Source organism: Trichosurus vulpecula, chromosome 3 (genome assembly GCF_011100635.1).
Source record: "Trichosurus vulpecula isolate mTriVul1 chromosome 3, mTriVul1.pri, whole genome shotgun sequence".
Lineage (NCBI taxonomy): Eukaryota > Metazoa > Chordata > Mammalia > Diprotodontia > Phalangeridae > Trichosurus > Trichosurus vulpecula.
Genome location: NC_050575.1, coordinates 309,202,429 through 309,221,096, shown reverse-complemented (window position 1 = coordinate 309,221,096; position 18,668 = coordinate 309,202,429). Strand labels below are relative to the sequence as shown.

The window sequence follows — 18,668 nt, the reverse complement described above, 5'->3', positions numbered from 1 at the left end:
TTTGAGAAAAGAAACTCACTTAATCTTTCAGTTCTCTAGGCAATTCTTTAAGGCTTTAAGTTGTAGATAAAGGTATCAACATGCATTCCAAAAAGCAATTTCCTGCCCCAGGGAGCTCCTTATGCCAATGAAATCACAAATCCAGTTCTCTATCCCCATAGTATATTCAAATTAGCTCAAGGACTAGACTCCCATAAAAGAATCCTCTAAGGCTACATTAAGTCAGTGAGCAGTGGACTTTACAAGTCTTGTGATGGGTCATTTCCTGTTGCAGGAAGTGGAATCCTCAATCATAACCAACTCTCAACTATCTCTAAATCAGCAAAACAGGCTTTTCTTTTCTTTTTTTTTTGGTAGGTAAAAGGCAATCAATTTTATAGAAAGAAAATAATAATCATATCCAAAGCAGACGACCATTTGTTTTCTTTCCTATGAGTCAAAGCTGGAACTAACGGGGCAGATGAGAATGAAACAGATATATATGTACATGTACACACATATATATACATATATGCTTACTCTATTTCTTCCTCCCTACAAAGGTATTGATCAAAAGCAAAGTTCTAACCCCTATTCACCCAAATGAGTTTATGTTTGAGAGGGACTCCTGGGCAGGGCCTAATTGCTACAAGAGCCTCAAGTAAGAGAAGTGAGGCATCAAACAGTCTTTATGCATGCACATGCATATACACATGGGTATATACATATATGTATATACATTCATATACACATGAGCATATATATACATTTTAGAATAATAAGGTATAATATGCATATGTAAAATACATATATGCTATTTTAGGATAATGAAGAGGTCTCTTTCTCAAGGACATGACATTTTGCCTTGTTCTTTCTCTTCAATATCATTGTCTTTCCTTCCTCTATTGAGTACCAAGAGCCTCTGTGGTACAGGATGAGCAAAAGAAGGTAGCATAGGATAGTAGAAACAGCACTGGAAAGTTTTAGGCTGGAATCATGATATTTACCTCCTGTGTGACCTTGGATAAGTTAATTCCCCTCTCTGAGGCTCTTTCCTCATCATTAAAATGAGGAATATCAATTAGATTATCTTTAAGATCCCTTCCAGCTCCAAATCTTATGATCCCATGAGGGTACAAACTGCCTGGTAGAGACTGAGCAAAGACAAGGGTTTGGAGGAAAGACCCAGGGCACACTGGGATGTTAAACAAGGAGATCATATCAAATCGAAAAGAAGGCTCATACCCCACCCCCACCCCCACACTCTATTTTCCTATGATTCTTTGCAATGAAATGTGCTCCATGCTTCACATATTGGTTCTTGTGAGCATTTGGTTTTATAATGCACTTTTAAAATTTAAGGTTTTTTTATATTTTTACATTTCAAAATTTTATCACACCAATACACAAAACAACAACATTGTGCCACTTCTGTGAATTGTGACTCTTTGGAAAATGTTTAAGTTTCGTAGAATTCAGAGCTCAATTCAGAAGTAAATTTTAACCTTTGTATTTCACACATGAGGAAACTGAAAGGAAAATAAGCTTCAATGAGAGTCAAAGGACCAACGGTCAAGTCCCAATTGTGTCAATGACTGACCAAATGATTTGGCCAGGGTTACACAATTAGTAAGCAGTACAACTAGAATTCAAACCCAGATCTTTAAACCTCCCAATTTGTTATCTTTCTTCCTAATTGCGCTGCCAGGGTTGATGTTTATGACCACTTTAAAACTATTTTAAAATGCAGCTTTCTAAAAATTCCATTAAAACTTTCCTACTGCCATCCACATAGTATGTAGATGATTTCAAATTCCACTTATGAAAAAAAGGACACTATTCCTCTGTCATTGGTGGATGCTGTAATGATGGTTCCTGGCAGGTGAGAAGTGAGAAGACTTAAATAAAATATAAGAGCCCAGAGGCTAAAGATAAATAGCTTTTTGGGAAGAGATGATAAGGGTAACCTGGTGAACTGTCCCTTGCTGGGCTCAAGACAAGTTGTCAGTTAACTCTCTTTAACAGATTGCTTCACATAACAGACTATTTCCATCTGAAACCAAAGTCATCTTCCATTCCAGTGTTGTCTGAATTGGAAGAAATGAGTCTCTAAGACTTCCTTTCCCCAAAAGCAAGTGAGGGAGTTATTCGATAAACTACCTGAAAAAAATGAACTGTGAAGTTCTGACAGTTGTAATTTCAGATTAAAAATAATAATAATAAAACTAGGAACATGGAGAGCACCAGACCCTGCTAGAGGCTACTCCTTTAAGACGGTGACCAACTTTCTTCAGACTGCGACCAGCTCTCCATTTCTTCTTGCCTACAAAGGCACTGAGAAAAAGGAAGGCTCCAACCTCTATTCACCCAAACTAGTTTGTGTTTGAGACAGACTCCTGGGCAGGACCCAAGTGCAGCAACAGCCTCAAGCAGGAGAAGGGAAGCATCAAGCAGTCCTTAGATCTACAACATTGTTTCATCTCATTTGGCTCATATTCCTCTGTGATTCTGGTTTCTGAGAGCATTAGAACAGGGGGTGAGAGAAGTCGGGGTTATGGGTGTCCTGCTGGCTTTCAGACAAATTATGACAATAGAAGAGAAAAAGGGGGAAAACACATTAGAAGCTGATATACTTTGTCCTGGAATTGCAGCATTTTCAAAATATCCTGCTTTGAAGAATTTTGTCAGGCCCCAAAGGAAAATTGTTTAATGCGGTCTCTGTTTCAATTTAAGATGTCACATTGACGGACTGGAAACAGTATTGTGGGAGAGGTTGGGAACAGGGAGGAAGGGTTATTTTGTTATTTACTAATACATGAAATTACTTCATCACAAAACAGTATCACAGCACTTCCTTTTAACATTTGGCTTTGGAAACATTCTTGAACTGGAATGGATGACAGTTTCCAATTCTTTTCTGTCTCTTTCTCTCCTTCCTTCCTTCCTTCCCCCCCTTTTTCTTCCCTTATTTCTTTCTTCCTTTCTCTTTTTTCCTTTTGAAAAGATGGCCTTCTCCTTGGTTTTTGAGGAGGAAATGAATACATCTACGCTTTTTTTGGATGTCTTTACTCCCCTTCATGACATGCATGGGATTCATCTTGGCCATGTCATGTGCACTTTCACACCTTATTAATTAGTATACCAAGACAGCTCTCTGGAACTGAATTCTGAGAGTCCATCTACACCTGATGCTATCTGTCCCAATCTTGATCTGGTCACTATGGTTACATTTCTTCACCCTACTCTTGCAATGTCCCAGTGTCCCAGGTGAATGCCTATGGAACTGATGAAGCATGCGTTTGTAAACAACTCTGCCAAATCATCATGCCCTGTCATCTCTTACCATTTTAAAAGAACAGATGTTATTTTCCTCCTGGAGCTGGGTTTTTAAATAATCCTTTTTATTTTCATTTTTCCTCTCCAGTTAAAATAATAGCAATAATAATACCTGAATTATTGGCTTGAAAGAAAACCAGAAGCATTTGCTGCTGCCCTCGCCCTGCCCATTTTGAAAGGGCTTGCTGATAGAGCCAATTCCTTTTTTTTCAAAGCCCCTGATCTTTAATGACCAGCCTGTTGCTCCTTCTCCAATTACTCAGAATGAATGTGAGTATCTTGATCTGTTGGAAGGAACTGCTGGATGTGTAAAGGTTTGTGCTGATTTAGTAGAGACAGATGTAAAGCGGTAAGGTAAAAGTCCTGTGGTTTCAGAGTGACAGATCAATTTTCTCTTGCCAGGCAACTCGCTCCTATTGAATTCCTCCATGCAACCTGACCTGACAGTGAGCCGTACCTACAGTGGGCCCATCTGCCTACAGGACCCCCTGGACAAGGAACTCATGACAGAGTCTTCACTCTTTAACCCATTGTCAGACATCAAGGTCAAAGTCCAGAGTTCATTCATGGTTTCCCTGGGAGTATCAGAACGAGCAGAGTATCATGGCAAGACCCACTCTGGGACATTTCCCCATGGGAATACCAGAGGTTTTAATACAATACATCCCAGGAATAAAACCCCCTACATCCAGAATCTCTCATCACTCCCCAGCAGAACTGAGCTGAGGACCACTGGTGTTTTTGGCCATCTGGGAGGGCGTTTAGTGATGCCAAATACAGGTATGTTATGATGTTAGCATTCTATTCATGTGTTATATATTGCAGGGCAAGATCACAGTAAGATCCCAAGAGCAAAATCCCAAGTCAGTTGTCTCGGATAATGTGGCCAGTAGAATAGATGCAGGACATGTAAATCTACAAGACTTGGATCCCAATCATTTCTAAAACATTTAGTAGCTGTGTGGCCATGGTCAAGTCAGTTAATCCCTCTAGATCTAAATTTCTTCATCTATAAAATTAGAATAATACCTGAACCCACCTTGAAGGGCTATTGTGAGGCTCAAATGAGATCATTTAAGACATCTTTTTTCCTTAAACCACAATGTTAATATCCGTTATTACTCTTGTTGAGGTTACTATTATCCCCTTCACAAAGCTCCAGACATACTGACTACTTGAGTCAGTGGCAGAACCAAGATTAGTTATAGTTCCTGTTATTTCAGAATCAAAGAATCACAAAATCACAGAATCTGACAGTTGAAAGAGCCATCTAACAAAGGAACCCCTGCTGTAACTTACCCAACAAATAGCCATTTTAGTCACTTAGGTGAGTTTTCCTAGTGCTTGAATATAAACACAAGGAAGAAAGGTTATGGATAACGAGATTAACAATTGAAGCTGGGGAGCACAGAGGATCCCTAGAGTTTAAATATTATTCAGTTTCATTTCCCAGGGTACTGGAAGAAAGTACGAAGAATATCTTTCTCCAGCACTCAAACATGGAAATAATAGGAAGGAAAGAAGCATTTATATAGCACCACTTCTGTGTTGTTGTTCATCCTTTATTCTTGAAGAGGATCCATAACATCACCTCATCCTCTCCTTCAAAATCATTAAACTCTATTGGCAAGACAAACATCGAGATGACTGGGGATGGCCCAACACTGTGGGTGACTAGCTTTCCCAGGTCTCAATTCGTCTGAGGCAACACCCACACAATGACTAAGGGCTAGATAAGAATTGAAATAAAAGATGGCCTAATTTACCACTACAAAAATATCAGTTTTGGAGGTGAAGACCCTCAGTTTTGGGCCGAAACACAAAACAGTTGTTATTTGTAGTCTAAACAATAAGGCACAGAGGTTTGGTCTGGGGGCTCTTTTTGGCCATTCAATGAAAGCCAGAGTGATTTGGGTTTAAAGGCATAGTCAAGTAGCTCCATTTGAAACATCATATGCTTTTTTAAAGGCTTTTTTTTAGAGCCATAATTCAACAAATTCATAAATAAAAACTGCACAGGACAAAATATAAATTGTCCCAGCTTTGGGGGAAAAAATATAAAACAAAAGCCCTTTATAAATAATGTTTCATTTGATCCTCACCACAACCCTGGGAGGTAGGTGCTATTATTATACCCATTTACAATCCAGGAAACTGAGCTAGTCAGAGGTTAATGACATACCCAAGGTCACGTAGCTAGTAAGGGTCCGAGTTCATATTTGAACTCAAGTTTTCATGACTTCAGGCCCAGAGCTCCATCTACTGCACCACCTAGATGCGTCTAATAGCCAACTAGATTATAATTAAGGGTAGCATATACTTCTAGGGGACTTAATTACACAACACTCAAAGTCTAACTTGATCAATAGCTAACATAATGAATATAGCCAAGCATCCAACAACCTGATGTGACATCATATCCTAATCAGTACAGATAAGGATACATTGTAATGCTTTTCAGGATAGAGACTTTGTTTCTGGGGCTACCTTTATGAGAATTATTTGTTTTGTGTTGATAGGTTTGTTTCTTGTCTGTTTTGTTTGAAGGATAAATGTCTTAATAGTTTAGACATTTTGAGCCTTCTGAGTTGAGATCAACACTACAAGGATCTTATTTCAGTGGCTTAAAGCACATGTTATAAGTCTAAGACCCAAGTTAGATCGTCAGTGGGAGTTAGAACTCTTTCCTGATTCTTTGGTTCAGAAAATGAAGAAGGGCACTGAATGATTGCTCAGTTACCTGCTGAAAAGAGAGTTCACTCAAACTGAAAGTTTTATTAAGCACCAAGTTAGCATCAGATAGAGGCCATTAGGCCCACCTTCCTGTAGTAGATTTCTCAAAACTAACGTGAAACTAACCTGGTTTTTTGGCATCGGGTATTTTATCTCATGAAATGAAATCTGTAACAGGACTGACCTGTTGCCACCAGACCAACTAATTGGACACCTTTGGAGTCAGAGAGTCGCTTGAGACAAGCATTTGATTTCAAAACAGTTCCACTAAATGGAAGGAGTGTTTTCAGAGTGTCTAAAAAGACACTTGGGCACTTAAACACTTGGAAGAATATGACTCAGCAACAATGGTTTGGGCAAGAAGAAAGGAAGCTCAAAGGACGATAGAAGGCAGAAATGAAAATAACTGACATTTGCATACAGCACTTTACAGTTTGCCAAGTATTTGGCCATACATTTTAACTTCGCAGTACCCTATGAAGTCAGTACTACAGTTATTATAACCCCTCTTTTTCCAATAGGGAAATGGAGAATCAGGAAGGTTAAATGACTCGTTTGTGGTCACATAGCCCATGTCCAAAGCACCAGCGGAATCCATCTTCTTGACATTATGTCCAATGCTCTAGCCACTAGGTCACACTGACTGAAATATTCTCTGGGGTGCTAAAGCAGTAGATAAATCAAGTCAATGCAATTCCATACACGAATGGGATTTTCTCATCCATATTCCCAAATTTTATCTTAAAGGGCAGAATAACCTCTTGCATTTTTGAAAGCAATTGCTATGTCAAATTATGAAATGGAAATGCTAATTTTTAGGTTATTGTTATTCCTTGAAATCAAAGGCTGTCTAAATATTCTTCCTCTGAAGTTGTCCTCTTAGAGTAGCACAGAGATGATGCATCTTGGGTCATTGAAGGCCATACCAACTGATCACAAACTTTCACAGATCCTAAGAAGCTGAAAGAGTTTCTAGTACAGGGCTGTATTTCTGTCTTTAGAGGACCAGCTTAGCTAAATGCAGAGGGAGAAAGAGAGGCGTGAGCTCTAAAAGGCTGGCTACCCCTTGGCTGTAGTAATCCATAGGAAAAGAAGGACTCCAGTCTATGTCAGTGGACAAAATACCAACATGGATGAAATTATGGATCTCAAGGGGATTAAATTTATGATAATGGGATTCTTTGTGGGGGTAGGACATTCAAAATGGCCACTTAATAATGTTCTTTGGTGATTTTATAGAATGGCAACTAAATCATGTACTTTGTAAACTGCGAAGAGTTATAGAAATGGGAGTTCTGATACATTTTGGAGTGGGAGAAGTATTTCCATTTGTTTGTTTATGGGGAAGGTATACTTCCCTCATCAAAACATGGTGGGATAACACTGGTAAAGGAAACTTCTTTAGGGAGACTTAAGCATCAAGTTATCAATTGGTGCCTTAAGAAACAAAGCAGGGGCAACAAGGTGGCACAATGAACTGGCACTGGAGTCAGGACGACTTGAGTTCAAATCCAGTCTCGGACACTTATTAGTTGTATGGGCAGTCACTTAACCCTGATTGCCTCTAAAAAAAAAAAGAAAAAAAGAAAGAAAAAGAAAAGGAAACAAAGCAATACTTGGTATGACAGCCCTTTTCTCTCTATAGAAAGCATATTCTACTGACTCCATTCACCACCATGATAAACTTGTGCATTTAGTAGGATGGGTAGGGAGACTAAAGAAAGTAATCATAACTCATCTTAATATAGCATATTCCTCATAACAGCCCTGAGTTTGTACAAATATCATCATCCTCATTTTAACACAGATTAGATATGTTAATTGGTGTAGTTTTTAAAGAATAATTTTACTTTAATATCTCCTGTCTGTAAAAATTCACTTTAAATACAAATAATTACAATCAGATATTTTACTTTGAAATAAGATAGATTTAAAAAATACATTGATTTTATTGATGCAACTTTGTCATTTGAGCTATTCCTAAATTTCTGTCCTTAAAGGTACCTACTATCTGAGAGGATAAGAAACTTCCTAATAGCAATACAACAACCAAACGTTTAAAGTGGTTTTGATCACAGGTGCCCTGGATTCAGGTCCATGGCTCTATCTAGCACTTTGTGCTGACTCTCAGTTATAAAACTGTTTATTGAGATAAATCTGAAATACTCAAAATTCCCTTTAGGATCTATAAATTCAGGCAAATTTTCAGGATGAATATAAATGATGCTTCAATCTTAAGCTGGGACTTATGTAGTACATAGACTTTGTAAAAGTTTTCGCTTTGTTATTCAAGAAGATATAACCTCAGCCTTTATGACAAGTCTGGTCTAGAGAACCCTGTGGGGTATACTGTGTTTTGTTTTGTTATTGTTTTTCCTGCATTTGAGACATTTTGCTGTGGAAAAGAGTCTTCATCGGTTATACCTTTCTCATTGAGCCTCTAGGTATGTCTGAAAAGCAAATTTACAATAGATTATAAAATAGCAGCATTTAGCTCAATGAAACAAGATTCCAGGTCTTTTCTGTATTTAGCCCTTCCTCATGTAAATGCTGGCATGCTGATATTCCTTTTTTGCAGTGCACATCTGCTTGGAATCTCCAATAGCTTAAATGAGGAAGCAAATCCCAGAACCAGCCTTTTGCATGGAGAATTCCAAATCTCATTGCCTAATAAGGGACTGGGCCTGTGTGCTGACATGAGAGACCAACCACTTACGGATAACAGGGGTATCTTTTCAGAATACCCTGAGCTGCCCTGTTGTTAAGGAGAGTTGAAGTATATAAATTAACTCTAAGGGATATATTACATAGGGAATTCTAGGTCAACCTAAATAGAGGAGAGCAAATGCCTGAGTGGTATGGTCACATTTCTACCTTAAGTATTTTACACTCTACATAAGAACAGCAGATATTGCTTGACGGAGGCCACTTTATTTGGCAACTGCATTTAAAGAAAAGTAGGACAGGGGAGAAGGAAGTCAAAATGAGGCACCTAACTATGGCAATTATATTTCTTGACACTGTTGACATTAAGGTCTAGTTTATAAATGGATCTCTCTGCCAGGAAGATGTAAGCAAGATTTAAATGTGACTCATTCTTAGTGCCAGTGAAAGGTACTGATGATAACTAGCATGTTACTGAATAATACTCATAAATATGAATCGCAAATAACTTGTTTTGCAATGAATCTCAGATTGCATGACTATACAGTGGCTAACAGGCCGATAGGAGTGTATTAGCAAAGGCTGCCATCTCTGGATTTAAATTATAATCACCAACCTGAAAGCTTTTTTGTGCTGTTGCCTTGCTTCTAATGGAATGAAAGGTAAGAACTACATTATTCAAGGAGGAAAGGAAGACACCACAAGGTTTTATTTTGTAAAGTTGTTTTTAATGCATAACCACTTCATTTCTTCATATAAATGAGACAGTGTGTTAAAGAGAATCTCTGCCCTTCCCAGACTTATTTCTTAACTGGGGTAGAAGATTTGCTTTAGAGCATCCAGAACAAGAGGAGAGGAAAACTAAAATACTACATAATGTGAGAATTGGATTGATTCTTCATGCAGCTTGTTCTGGCATTGTATTATTTTACCATGGTGAGGCTCCTTGAGTTTTCCATTTGCTGTTGAATTGGGTAGTAGTTAAGGAATAAATACTTTTATTTCTTGGCTGAGGCTGTTTTGCCTTGAATTATCCAAGGAAAAAATAAGGAAGAAACATGCAAAATGTTAAATAAGAACTTAAGTAATGGTAATGGTCATTGCCCATACTGATTTCTGTTGCCAAACCCAAGAAAAATTCTTATACAATAACCTTAAACATGATTTTTGGAAGAATGCATGGTTACTGAATGATACCTTGTAGAAGCCATGTATAGATATATGTATGTATACTTGTATGAGGCTTCCTTTTTGATGATGATGGCCACTCCTCTTTCCCACTCCCACTATGCCTTTCTGCTCTGTGCATTTCTTGTCCATGTCTTCTTGTACAACAATCAAAGGGAATCTACCCAGTTTACTTAAGGGTTTTGCCTTATCCATTAACATGTCATGACTATTAATGTACCACTTGACCTATTTATTGGCCTTCCTTCTCACTATAAAGTTAGCCAACCTCCTTTTACAGCTATACATAATCCTCAGTCATGTCTTCTCTGCTACTCTTTTACAGGGAAGTGATCATTTTGCCCAGACTGTATCATTCTATTGTCCTTTAGGTTATTATTTGTCATTTTGATTCTTCCAAGATAGATATATTCTAGATTTCACAGCCATATGGCTTTGATGGGAGACTCTAGGTAGTAAAGAGATATGCTTCTGCCCCCAAAATGGCCAAATGTATTGGATGATAATCCCTTACAATGCTTTTCTTTTTTCCATATTGTTTGAAAGACTTTAGCTTTCCATTGAATGTATAAATAAAGTGCTTCTTGCTAGTACCTCATCCTAGTAGTTGCCTAAATTACATGACCATTTTAGCATAGTTTTTAGCAAAGTTTTAATAGTTTTGTCATAGATTAAACTCTTGGCTCTTTTAGCTGAGAAGTTCAAAGATTGAATGGATTTGGAGTTTCCTATAAGCAGGATTCTTGAGCAATATTCATGGAGGCTGATAAGCTGATTCATTCCCCAACTTGGTATGTTCTGTGATGCATGGTCCAGTACAAATTTGTCAAATATGCAGTCACAGACAGTACTATGGCCCACAATGCTCCGGAGTACAGGGGGAACCAGATTAAAATGGAAATAAGAAATATTTAACACAAAAATGTAAAAAAAACCACACACAATATAGATAATGTTAATTTGTGGTTTTCTAAGTCAACATCCAGTTAGCATTGATGTATATACAGTTTAGTGGCCCCATTTTTTTTTGAGTTTGAAGTTTGAGTTTTAAAGCCACTGGTCTAGCAGTCTTAACAGTTCTTATAAAAAGAAGCCAATACAACCATTTGTTTTCAAATTAAGTCTTTTTCTTTTTTTTTTTAAAGCTTTCTCCTTCCCGTGTAACCCCTTTCAGTAATACTTTCTCCTGGTACTCCAGACCTTTGTGTACATTTACAAAGTTCTGAGATATGATGAACTTTTGTTTCTTTATTTGTTTTTTAGTTGAACACTAGCAACATGTCAACAAACTTTGGCATAATTGATAGACCTGGAAATAACCCTTGGCCTTGTTCTCTTTTAGGGGTGAGCTTACTCATACCACATGGAGCTATCCCTGAAGAGAATTCTTGGGAGATTTATATGTCCATCAACCAAGGTGAAGCCAGGTGAGAGATAAATAAGATGTGATGGCATTGACATATCTAATAGGGAGTAGATATTCGCTGCTAGAGAATCTGAAATGATTCAAAGAACGGGACAGAGGGGGCGGCTGTAGGTGAGGGTGCTTATGAAGTTCTGTTTCATAAAGAGGGAAGAACACCATCTAGAGGTGATGGGAAACCCAAGGAGAATGCAGGCATGTAGAGTTTCCCATCTGTGACCATGGCAAGGGCAAGGTATTCAGGTAGAGCAATGAATTGATGGATGTCAATGTTTCAAGCAGATCATTAAGAAGAAAACTGACTACATCATATCCTTCTCACAAAAGAGAGGAGAGAGACAAACGGCAAAAAGAGACAGACACACAGAGAGAGAGAGAGAGAGAGAGAGACAGACAGACAGACAGACAGACAGACAGACATAGGGACAGACACAGAGACAGAACAACAGGAAGACAGAAACAGAGAGAAAGACATGGAGACAGAGCAAAAGAGATAGACAGTAATGGAGAAAGACAGACACAGGTTGACACAGAGACAGACAGAGACAATGAGAGAGGAACAAAAACACAGACACACAGAGAGACACACGCAGAGACAGAAAGCAATGCAGACAGAAACAGACAGAGACAGAAAAAGAGACAGAGTAACGAAAACACAGAGAGAGAGAGAGAGAGAGAGAGAGAGAGAGAGAGAGAGAGAAAGAAAAGAGATGAGATTCTCATTTCTTCTCTAAAGCCAAAGGAAGACAAAGACAGAGTGAAAACACTGAAATGATAGGTACTACAAAAATACATAAAATGATTAACCTCTGCCACCCTTCAAGGTCAGCAAGAGAGTTTACTACAGGCTAGAAGAAATACTCCTCCAGCCCCTTTTCGCTCACTAGATAAATTCAGTTCCAAGCTTTAAGCTTTCAGTTGTGGTAAATTCCAGCAGCAATTAGGAGAGCAAATACAAATCTTGTCCGATGCCATTTTAATGAAGGGGTGGGTTATTTTCTTTCTGTAACTATAATATTTGTGGAGACATTGCCTTTTCCTCCACACAAGATGAACTGAATTCCTCTTTAGGAAGCAATTTCTCTCATAAACTGGATATGTACCTCTGGCATTCTTAGTCATAGCATCTTGGTTATTTTAGAATAGACTTTTTTTATTGTTAGGAAAGAGCCCATGAAGGAAAAACACTTGAAGGAAAAACAGCCAGAGAAACAGATGGTTTTAACAGATTTTGATAGCTGTGCCCATAAAAGAATTTGTTGGTTCCCAATGGTTTTAACTTTCTGCACGACAGGGATTGTGAGGGACTGAGAGAAAGGCTCTACCAGTCAGTTGTTGCTGAGGCTGTTATGGGTTTTGTCGGTATGCTATACTAAGTTGGGCTCTCATGTTATTTCCTTAGGTCAGCAGAGCTAGATTCTTCACTCGGGCGCCTGAAAAAGGTGGTGGTGTCTTATAATCTTCATTTGACAGATGGGAGAAACTGAGGCTCAGAGAGGTTTGAAGGGTTTGCTCAAAATCTCAGATAAGTCAGTTTACCAGACTTGAAAAGAAAATAGGAATTCCCTGGGTGGGAAATCACCTCACATTCATTGTCACGGTTAATTTACATCAAAAATATACCTACGTGAGAATACAATCATAGTCAATTATGTTTACGCTTCCAGACTCATCATCTTGCAATTGTTTGTTTGCACATCTCATTGGGAAACAGGAATAAGGCAGAATCCTGAGACTTCCTCCTCATCAAATTTCACCTGTACCACCTTACCTTGAATCTACCCCTCTCCCTTTACTCCAATCTAAAGAGCCTACATTTAGCTTCCTCCTTTCAATACCATCACATATAACTCTCTACCCTGTCATGTCTCTCAACATACTTCCCATTTGCCAAGTCATCTCCCTCCTTATAATGGAAAGCTCACCTCAATTCCTCTCTCCTTTAATAAGGCAGTCCTTAAACTTGGTCATGGTAGCCATCCTTTAATAATCCATTGGCCATACATCAAACAGTATTCAGAAATGATTCTGAAGCATAAGGACGGAGAATATCCTGAGATTTTAAAATGAAAGGATTCACCAAAACCAGGTGCACTGAAAGTCTAGCTGGACTTGACCTTATAGAAAACCTCCAGCTCTGTGCACCCTTGTTTAATGGACCATGCTCATTTACCTTTCTCTAGTCCTGGCAGAGGCTGGGATTCACTTATCGAACAGGCAATTTCATTACTTTTCACTCTGTAGTGAGCAGGCAAAAGGACTTGATTGTTCTAGAAGTTAGATTTCTGAGCTATGCCTTTCTCCATCTATCACATAAAGAAAGTAAAATTAAGTTGCAGAGAGCATGTATCCTTCTTCAGTTTCCTGAAAGCTTCCTAGATGTGCTCTCTAGCTACTAAAGAAAGGCCAGTACCTGGGGAAAATGCCATTTAGTTTCCTTAACAAATCCACAGCCTCTTCTCAGCAATTTTAAACCACACACAAATGAGGAAGTCCTGCAGATGACTCTCTGCTACCTTGCTGAAGGCTGGATGCCATTTTCTTTTCTCCTGCCCCTGCCAGGAAGTTGTTGAGATTTGAGATCATGTGTGTGTATGTTCCTATAACAAAGGACATAGGGTTGAGAAAAATAAAAGGCCATTTACATAGTGGTTCAGTGTCATCTATGCTTTATGATGTCACTTGGAAACCCATTTTCATACTGAACTCTATCATAGAACTGAGTTCTTTCATTCTGAGCTGATGCTCAAATAAAACCCATTTTCTTTAAATTCTGCTGAGCGGACAACAGCGCTGATCTATTTCTCTCATCTTCCCCTTGGGGCCACAAGAATCCATCCCTACCCACCACCGCCCCTCCTCCCTCCTTTTAACTCTGTAGGCATTAGAATTAGATTGACTGGGCTTTCTGTCTCCACCACACTTAAAAGATACACAGGGATTCTCCAAACAACATTCTTATGCTGTAATTAAATGGCTGTCTATTCCACTCTTCTTTTTAGGATTAATTTTCCAGTTTACTTCTACTGCCCTCTTTGTAAGTAGTCTGGTAGACCAGTCATAATGCTGGGATTGTACTAAGCGTAAATGAGCCAAGCTCTGAACCAGATTCTTAGAGCCTTGCTGGTGCTGGGTACTGGGTAGAAATGAGCCAAGCCCTAAATGAACCAGATTCTTAGAGACTTGGCGGTGCTGTGTGAATCAAATGGCGAAAATAGTCCCCTATATTTAAACACTCTCAGATGGCATGACTTTGATTATTTTTTTAAAGTGAGGCCATTAACATGACTGAATTTAACACGAATTTCTCAGGGTATTCTATGTGCATTCCTGGTAGGCCTATAAGAGAACACCCTGTTCCCTGCATTGTGTATAATAAGTTCCACTCTCATTCTGAAACTTGGTTGATCAAATGGAGGTCTTTAAGTGGAAGCTGACTGACTACTTATCAGGGATGCTATAGAGGCAATTCTCAGCCAGATATGGTTTGGAATAGGTGACCTCTTGGTGATGATTACATCCAGTAATATCAGATGAATGACCATCACAGAAGCCAAATATACTCTATAGAATTTATAGCTTAATCATTTACAAAACAAAGGGCTTAGTGATGTTCTGGTTCCTGTCTAGATAATATCTTAGATCTTGGATCTTCATGATACTTTCCAAGTGACTATTCTATTAGGTGGTCACCTAATGATAAACTGGACAATGTTCAGAGGAGAGGATAGTGAAAGACCTCACGTCCAAGTTTAAGGAGTATTGTTTCAGGGAACTTGGATATTTATCCAGTAACAAGAAGACATGGCATTTGTCTTCTAGCATTTGAAGGGCTTGTGACTTGGAAGAGGATTAGACTTATTCTATTTGGCACCAGAGGTCAGAACTAGGAGTGATGGCAAAAGTTACACAGATACCTAGTACTGAGGCCAGGAAAATGAACAAGTTTCTAACAATTAGAGCTAGACAAAAGTGGAATGAGTCTCCCTGCCTCAGAAAGTAGTGGGTGGGCTCCCCATTGAAGTAGATGGGAAAAAGCAAAAGCTGGGTTACCAATAATTAGGTACATTAATATGGGGGGGGGAGAAATCTTTTAGAGGTATGAGTTAGAAAACATAGTTAATAATGTCCCTCCACTATTGTATCAGATTTTGACTACATGGCTCTTATCCAGAAGTTATTAGGAAGTCTTAGCAGCATATTCTATCAGCATCAATTACTTGGTGGACTCTTGAGGCCAGGGTCTGTGTCTTATCTTAAGTGCATCTCACCTAGTACCTGGTATGGTACTCTGAACATTGAAGTTTTTAATAAATATTTGTTGATAGTGATGATCAAGGCTCTCAGAGAGAAAATGTATTATTGAAGTCTATCTTTAGGGTTCTGGACATAGTAAGGGCCTTGACTATCTTCACAATACTAAGAAGCAGGGAGCCAATTATTCCACAACTCAAGAATGAGAATGTTGCTTTTTGTTTTGTTTTGGACGGTGTACTTTTTCCAGTTGAAGTAATTTATGGAGAGGTGGGGCCAAAAGGAGGAGTGGTCGAGATTTTCAAAGAAGCAGGTATGAGGAAAACAACATCATCAACAAGACAACTGTGTAACAATTAGTGAAATCCCAAAGTGGAATGGGTCACCACAAGGAGTGGTGAGTGGGCTTCTCCTCAGTGAACATCTTCTGGCAAAGGTGGCAACTTGTTGGTGATGGTGTAGAGAGGATTCCAGTAAGGTATAGGTAGAATTGGAGTCCTTTACAACTCTAGGATTCCATGATTCTGTGCGTCACTTAGTAAATAAAATGACAATTCAAAAGGTAAGTCACTAGCCCAAAGAACTCCTCTACCCATCTTTAGACATTACTAATTATCACCCTGGATTTTATGTTACTTTTCATCATACAAACCCAAGTGTCCTGCCAAATTGGAGCACCTGTTAGTAAGATACCTTCTGGAGGCACTAATCCACCTCCACCAGCTTACTTATTCCTCTTCATCATCATTCTCCTAGAAACACTGTCAATGGCCACCCTGGAATAGAGATGGATGGTGGTCACACAAAAATCACAGAACCTCAGTGTTAGAAGGACCACAGGTATTTGACTGAGAATCCCCTAATCCTTGACAAGTAATCATATTTTCATTTATTGAAACCTTCCCAAAGTGGCCCATTCCACTTTGGGGCAGATCAAATGGTTAGGAAGTTTTTCCTTATATTGACCAGTCCCCAGTTTTTCTAGATCTGCCCTCTGTGACTAAGCAGAGCAGACCCAATGCCTTTTCTGCATACTATCCTTTCAGGACCCCTTGATTGCATCTGCTTGGGAGGGTTCCTTTTTGTTTTCTTAAAGAAGCCTCTAGTTCCACTCCCCACATACGGTCTTCTCCTTCCGTTTGCAGATGGGCTGGACCATCAGCTTATACTTTCCTGGCTTCCTGTCTTAGCTTGCTCCTTGGTCTTGTCATAGAAGATAGTTTGAACAGTTGGGTTTCTGAATTCACAATGAATATGAGTCTTAATGACATGACAGGAATAGAAACTCCAGAGGTCTGAGCCCTGAGGGAAGACAATGATGTGAAATCATCATTGCTGAAAGAACCTTCTGCTTAGATACTCATGGGCTCTTCCTGGATAGCAGTCATTAGGCGGCCAGCTAAATGTCAGACTGTGCCTCTTTAAAAAGGAGGCCCTCTGGAGGGGAGGAAAGCAGTAGGGATAGTTTCTTATCCTAGGAAGATGGCTACAAAATGCCAGTCTCTAATATATTTCCAAAATTTGATTTGACGGGTTTTAATTCTCTCTCTCTCTCTGTCTCCCCAGGCACATTTGCAAAAATTTACATATTCTATCCCCATTGCCATGACAGAGTTTTGATGAAAAATTAAGATAAATCCAGGAAAAGGATTGAAAAAAAAAAACAAAACCCTAACTTCTGTTACAGAGATTCTATGTAGATTCAGTAAGATAAGTTAGTGAAATTCAGATTGTATACATTCCCTAGTCCTGCTCTCCACCCTTTCCCTCTAACTAGGAGAATGTAGTGAACTGGACCAGAAAATTATTGTAAGGAGCTTTCTTCTGAGAAGCAATAAAATGAAACAGAAGACAAACATTCATTTCTTTTTCCAATTATACTGCTGTATGGATATTTCTGACCAAATTTTTGGGCTGGAAACTGCACCATCAAATACAGTCTTATTCAAAAGGCTTCTGTCAACACACATATATTCAGTTCAGTCCCCTCCCATGTGGGATCTTGAACCTTCTCTCTTTTCTATTTTTTTTTGGCAGGACAGGAGCTGGGGCTGGGTAATTCTCATTTTCTACATATACCAAAGGAAGGGATTGCCTTATATGATCTCTAAGGCCCCTTCTGGCTTTAAATTCTATAAGAAAAATGTCCATTGTAGAGAAATAAGGGTACTGGTTCCACAGGACCTTGACATTGCTTGGTAGATTTAGAAGGTAGAGTCAATTTAAGGCAGGAAGCATATATATCATGGAATAAAACCCAAAGCAAGGATAGTAGGTAGTGAAATTATACCATTTAGAGAAATAGAGAGGAGGATGAAAGAGAGGGGAAAGAGGTCAGTATCCAGCTTAGTGAAGGACAGGTGGTGAACTGAAAGAAACTCCATGCAAAATCATCTTTTTTATGGTGAAATTTAAAGAGTCCAGTTCTACTGTATTACTGACTTGCATCTTTCCATAAAAATGGGATTTGGCCTCCTAAAAAAAAAGACAATTGAACTTTTAAAGCCAGGAAGCAGCATGGACCAGCTTTTGTTCATAAAAACCACTACTTTGTTACAAGGGAGAGGTTGAAGGCAATTCAGCAACCCTTTAATCAGCCACATGATGCTCCTTCACAAATTACTTGGGCCCTCTCTCAATGCTAAGAGCTGGAAGATTCAGGTTCAGTTTTCTCTAAAAATGCTGATATGAGAATGCCAACTTTTACCCCACAGCTATGGCTTAGAGAAGTCCCCTAGCCACTCAATTGCCACACAGATACAATCCAACTCAGGACAACAGTTTCTTACCATTCCTTGCCTGTCCCTTTGTGGTATCATAGAAGGACATGGAATCAAAAGGTCAGGCCCTTACTCATGGTGTAACCTTGGGCAAGTCTCTTCAACTTTTTGACCTTCAGTTTCCTTATCAGTAAAATAAGGATACTAACTAATATCTGCACCCTCTATCTTATGTTGCTATTGTGAAGAAAGTGCTTTACAAACTTTAAAGTGTTACACAAACAAGAGGAGTGAGATATAGAGGGAGAAGGACAGGACTCCTTGTTAAGAAGATCTAGGTTAAAGTCTTGCTTCCAACATATAATGTGACC

At 38.9% G+C, this 18,668-nt stretch overlaps 1 protein-coding gene across 1 annotated transcript in view; it reads left to right on the top strand.

Annotated features, from left to right (window-relative positions):
- The window catches only part of UNC5D (unc-5 netrin receptor D), a 368,330-nt gene that overhangs the window by 271,303 nt on the left and 78,359 nt on the right, over positions 1-18,668 (top strand). The window contains exons 10-11 of the mRNA XM_036750002.1: positions 3,718-4,095; positions 11,243-11,327. Of these exons, the coding sequence (XP_036605897.1) occupies positions 3,718-4,095; positions 11,243-11,327 (463 nt within the window). The remainder of the gene's footprint in view (positions 1-3,717; positions 4,096-11,242; positions 11,328-18,668) is intronic.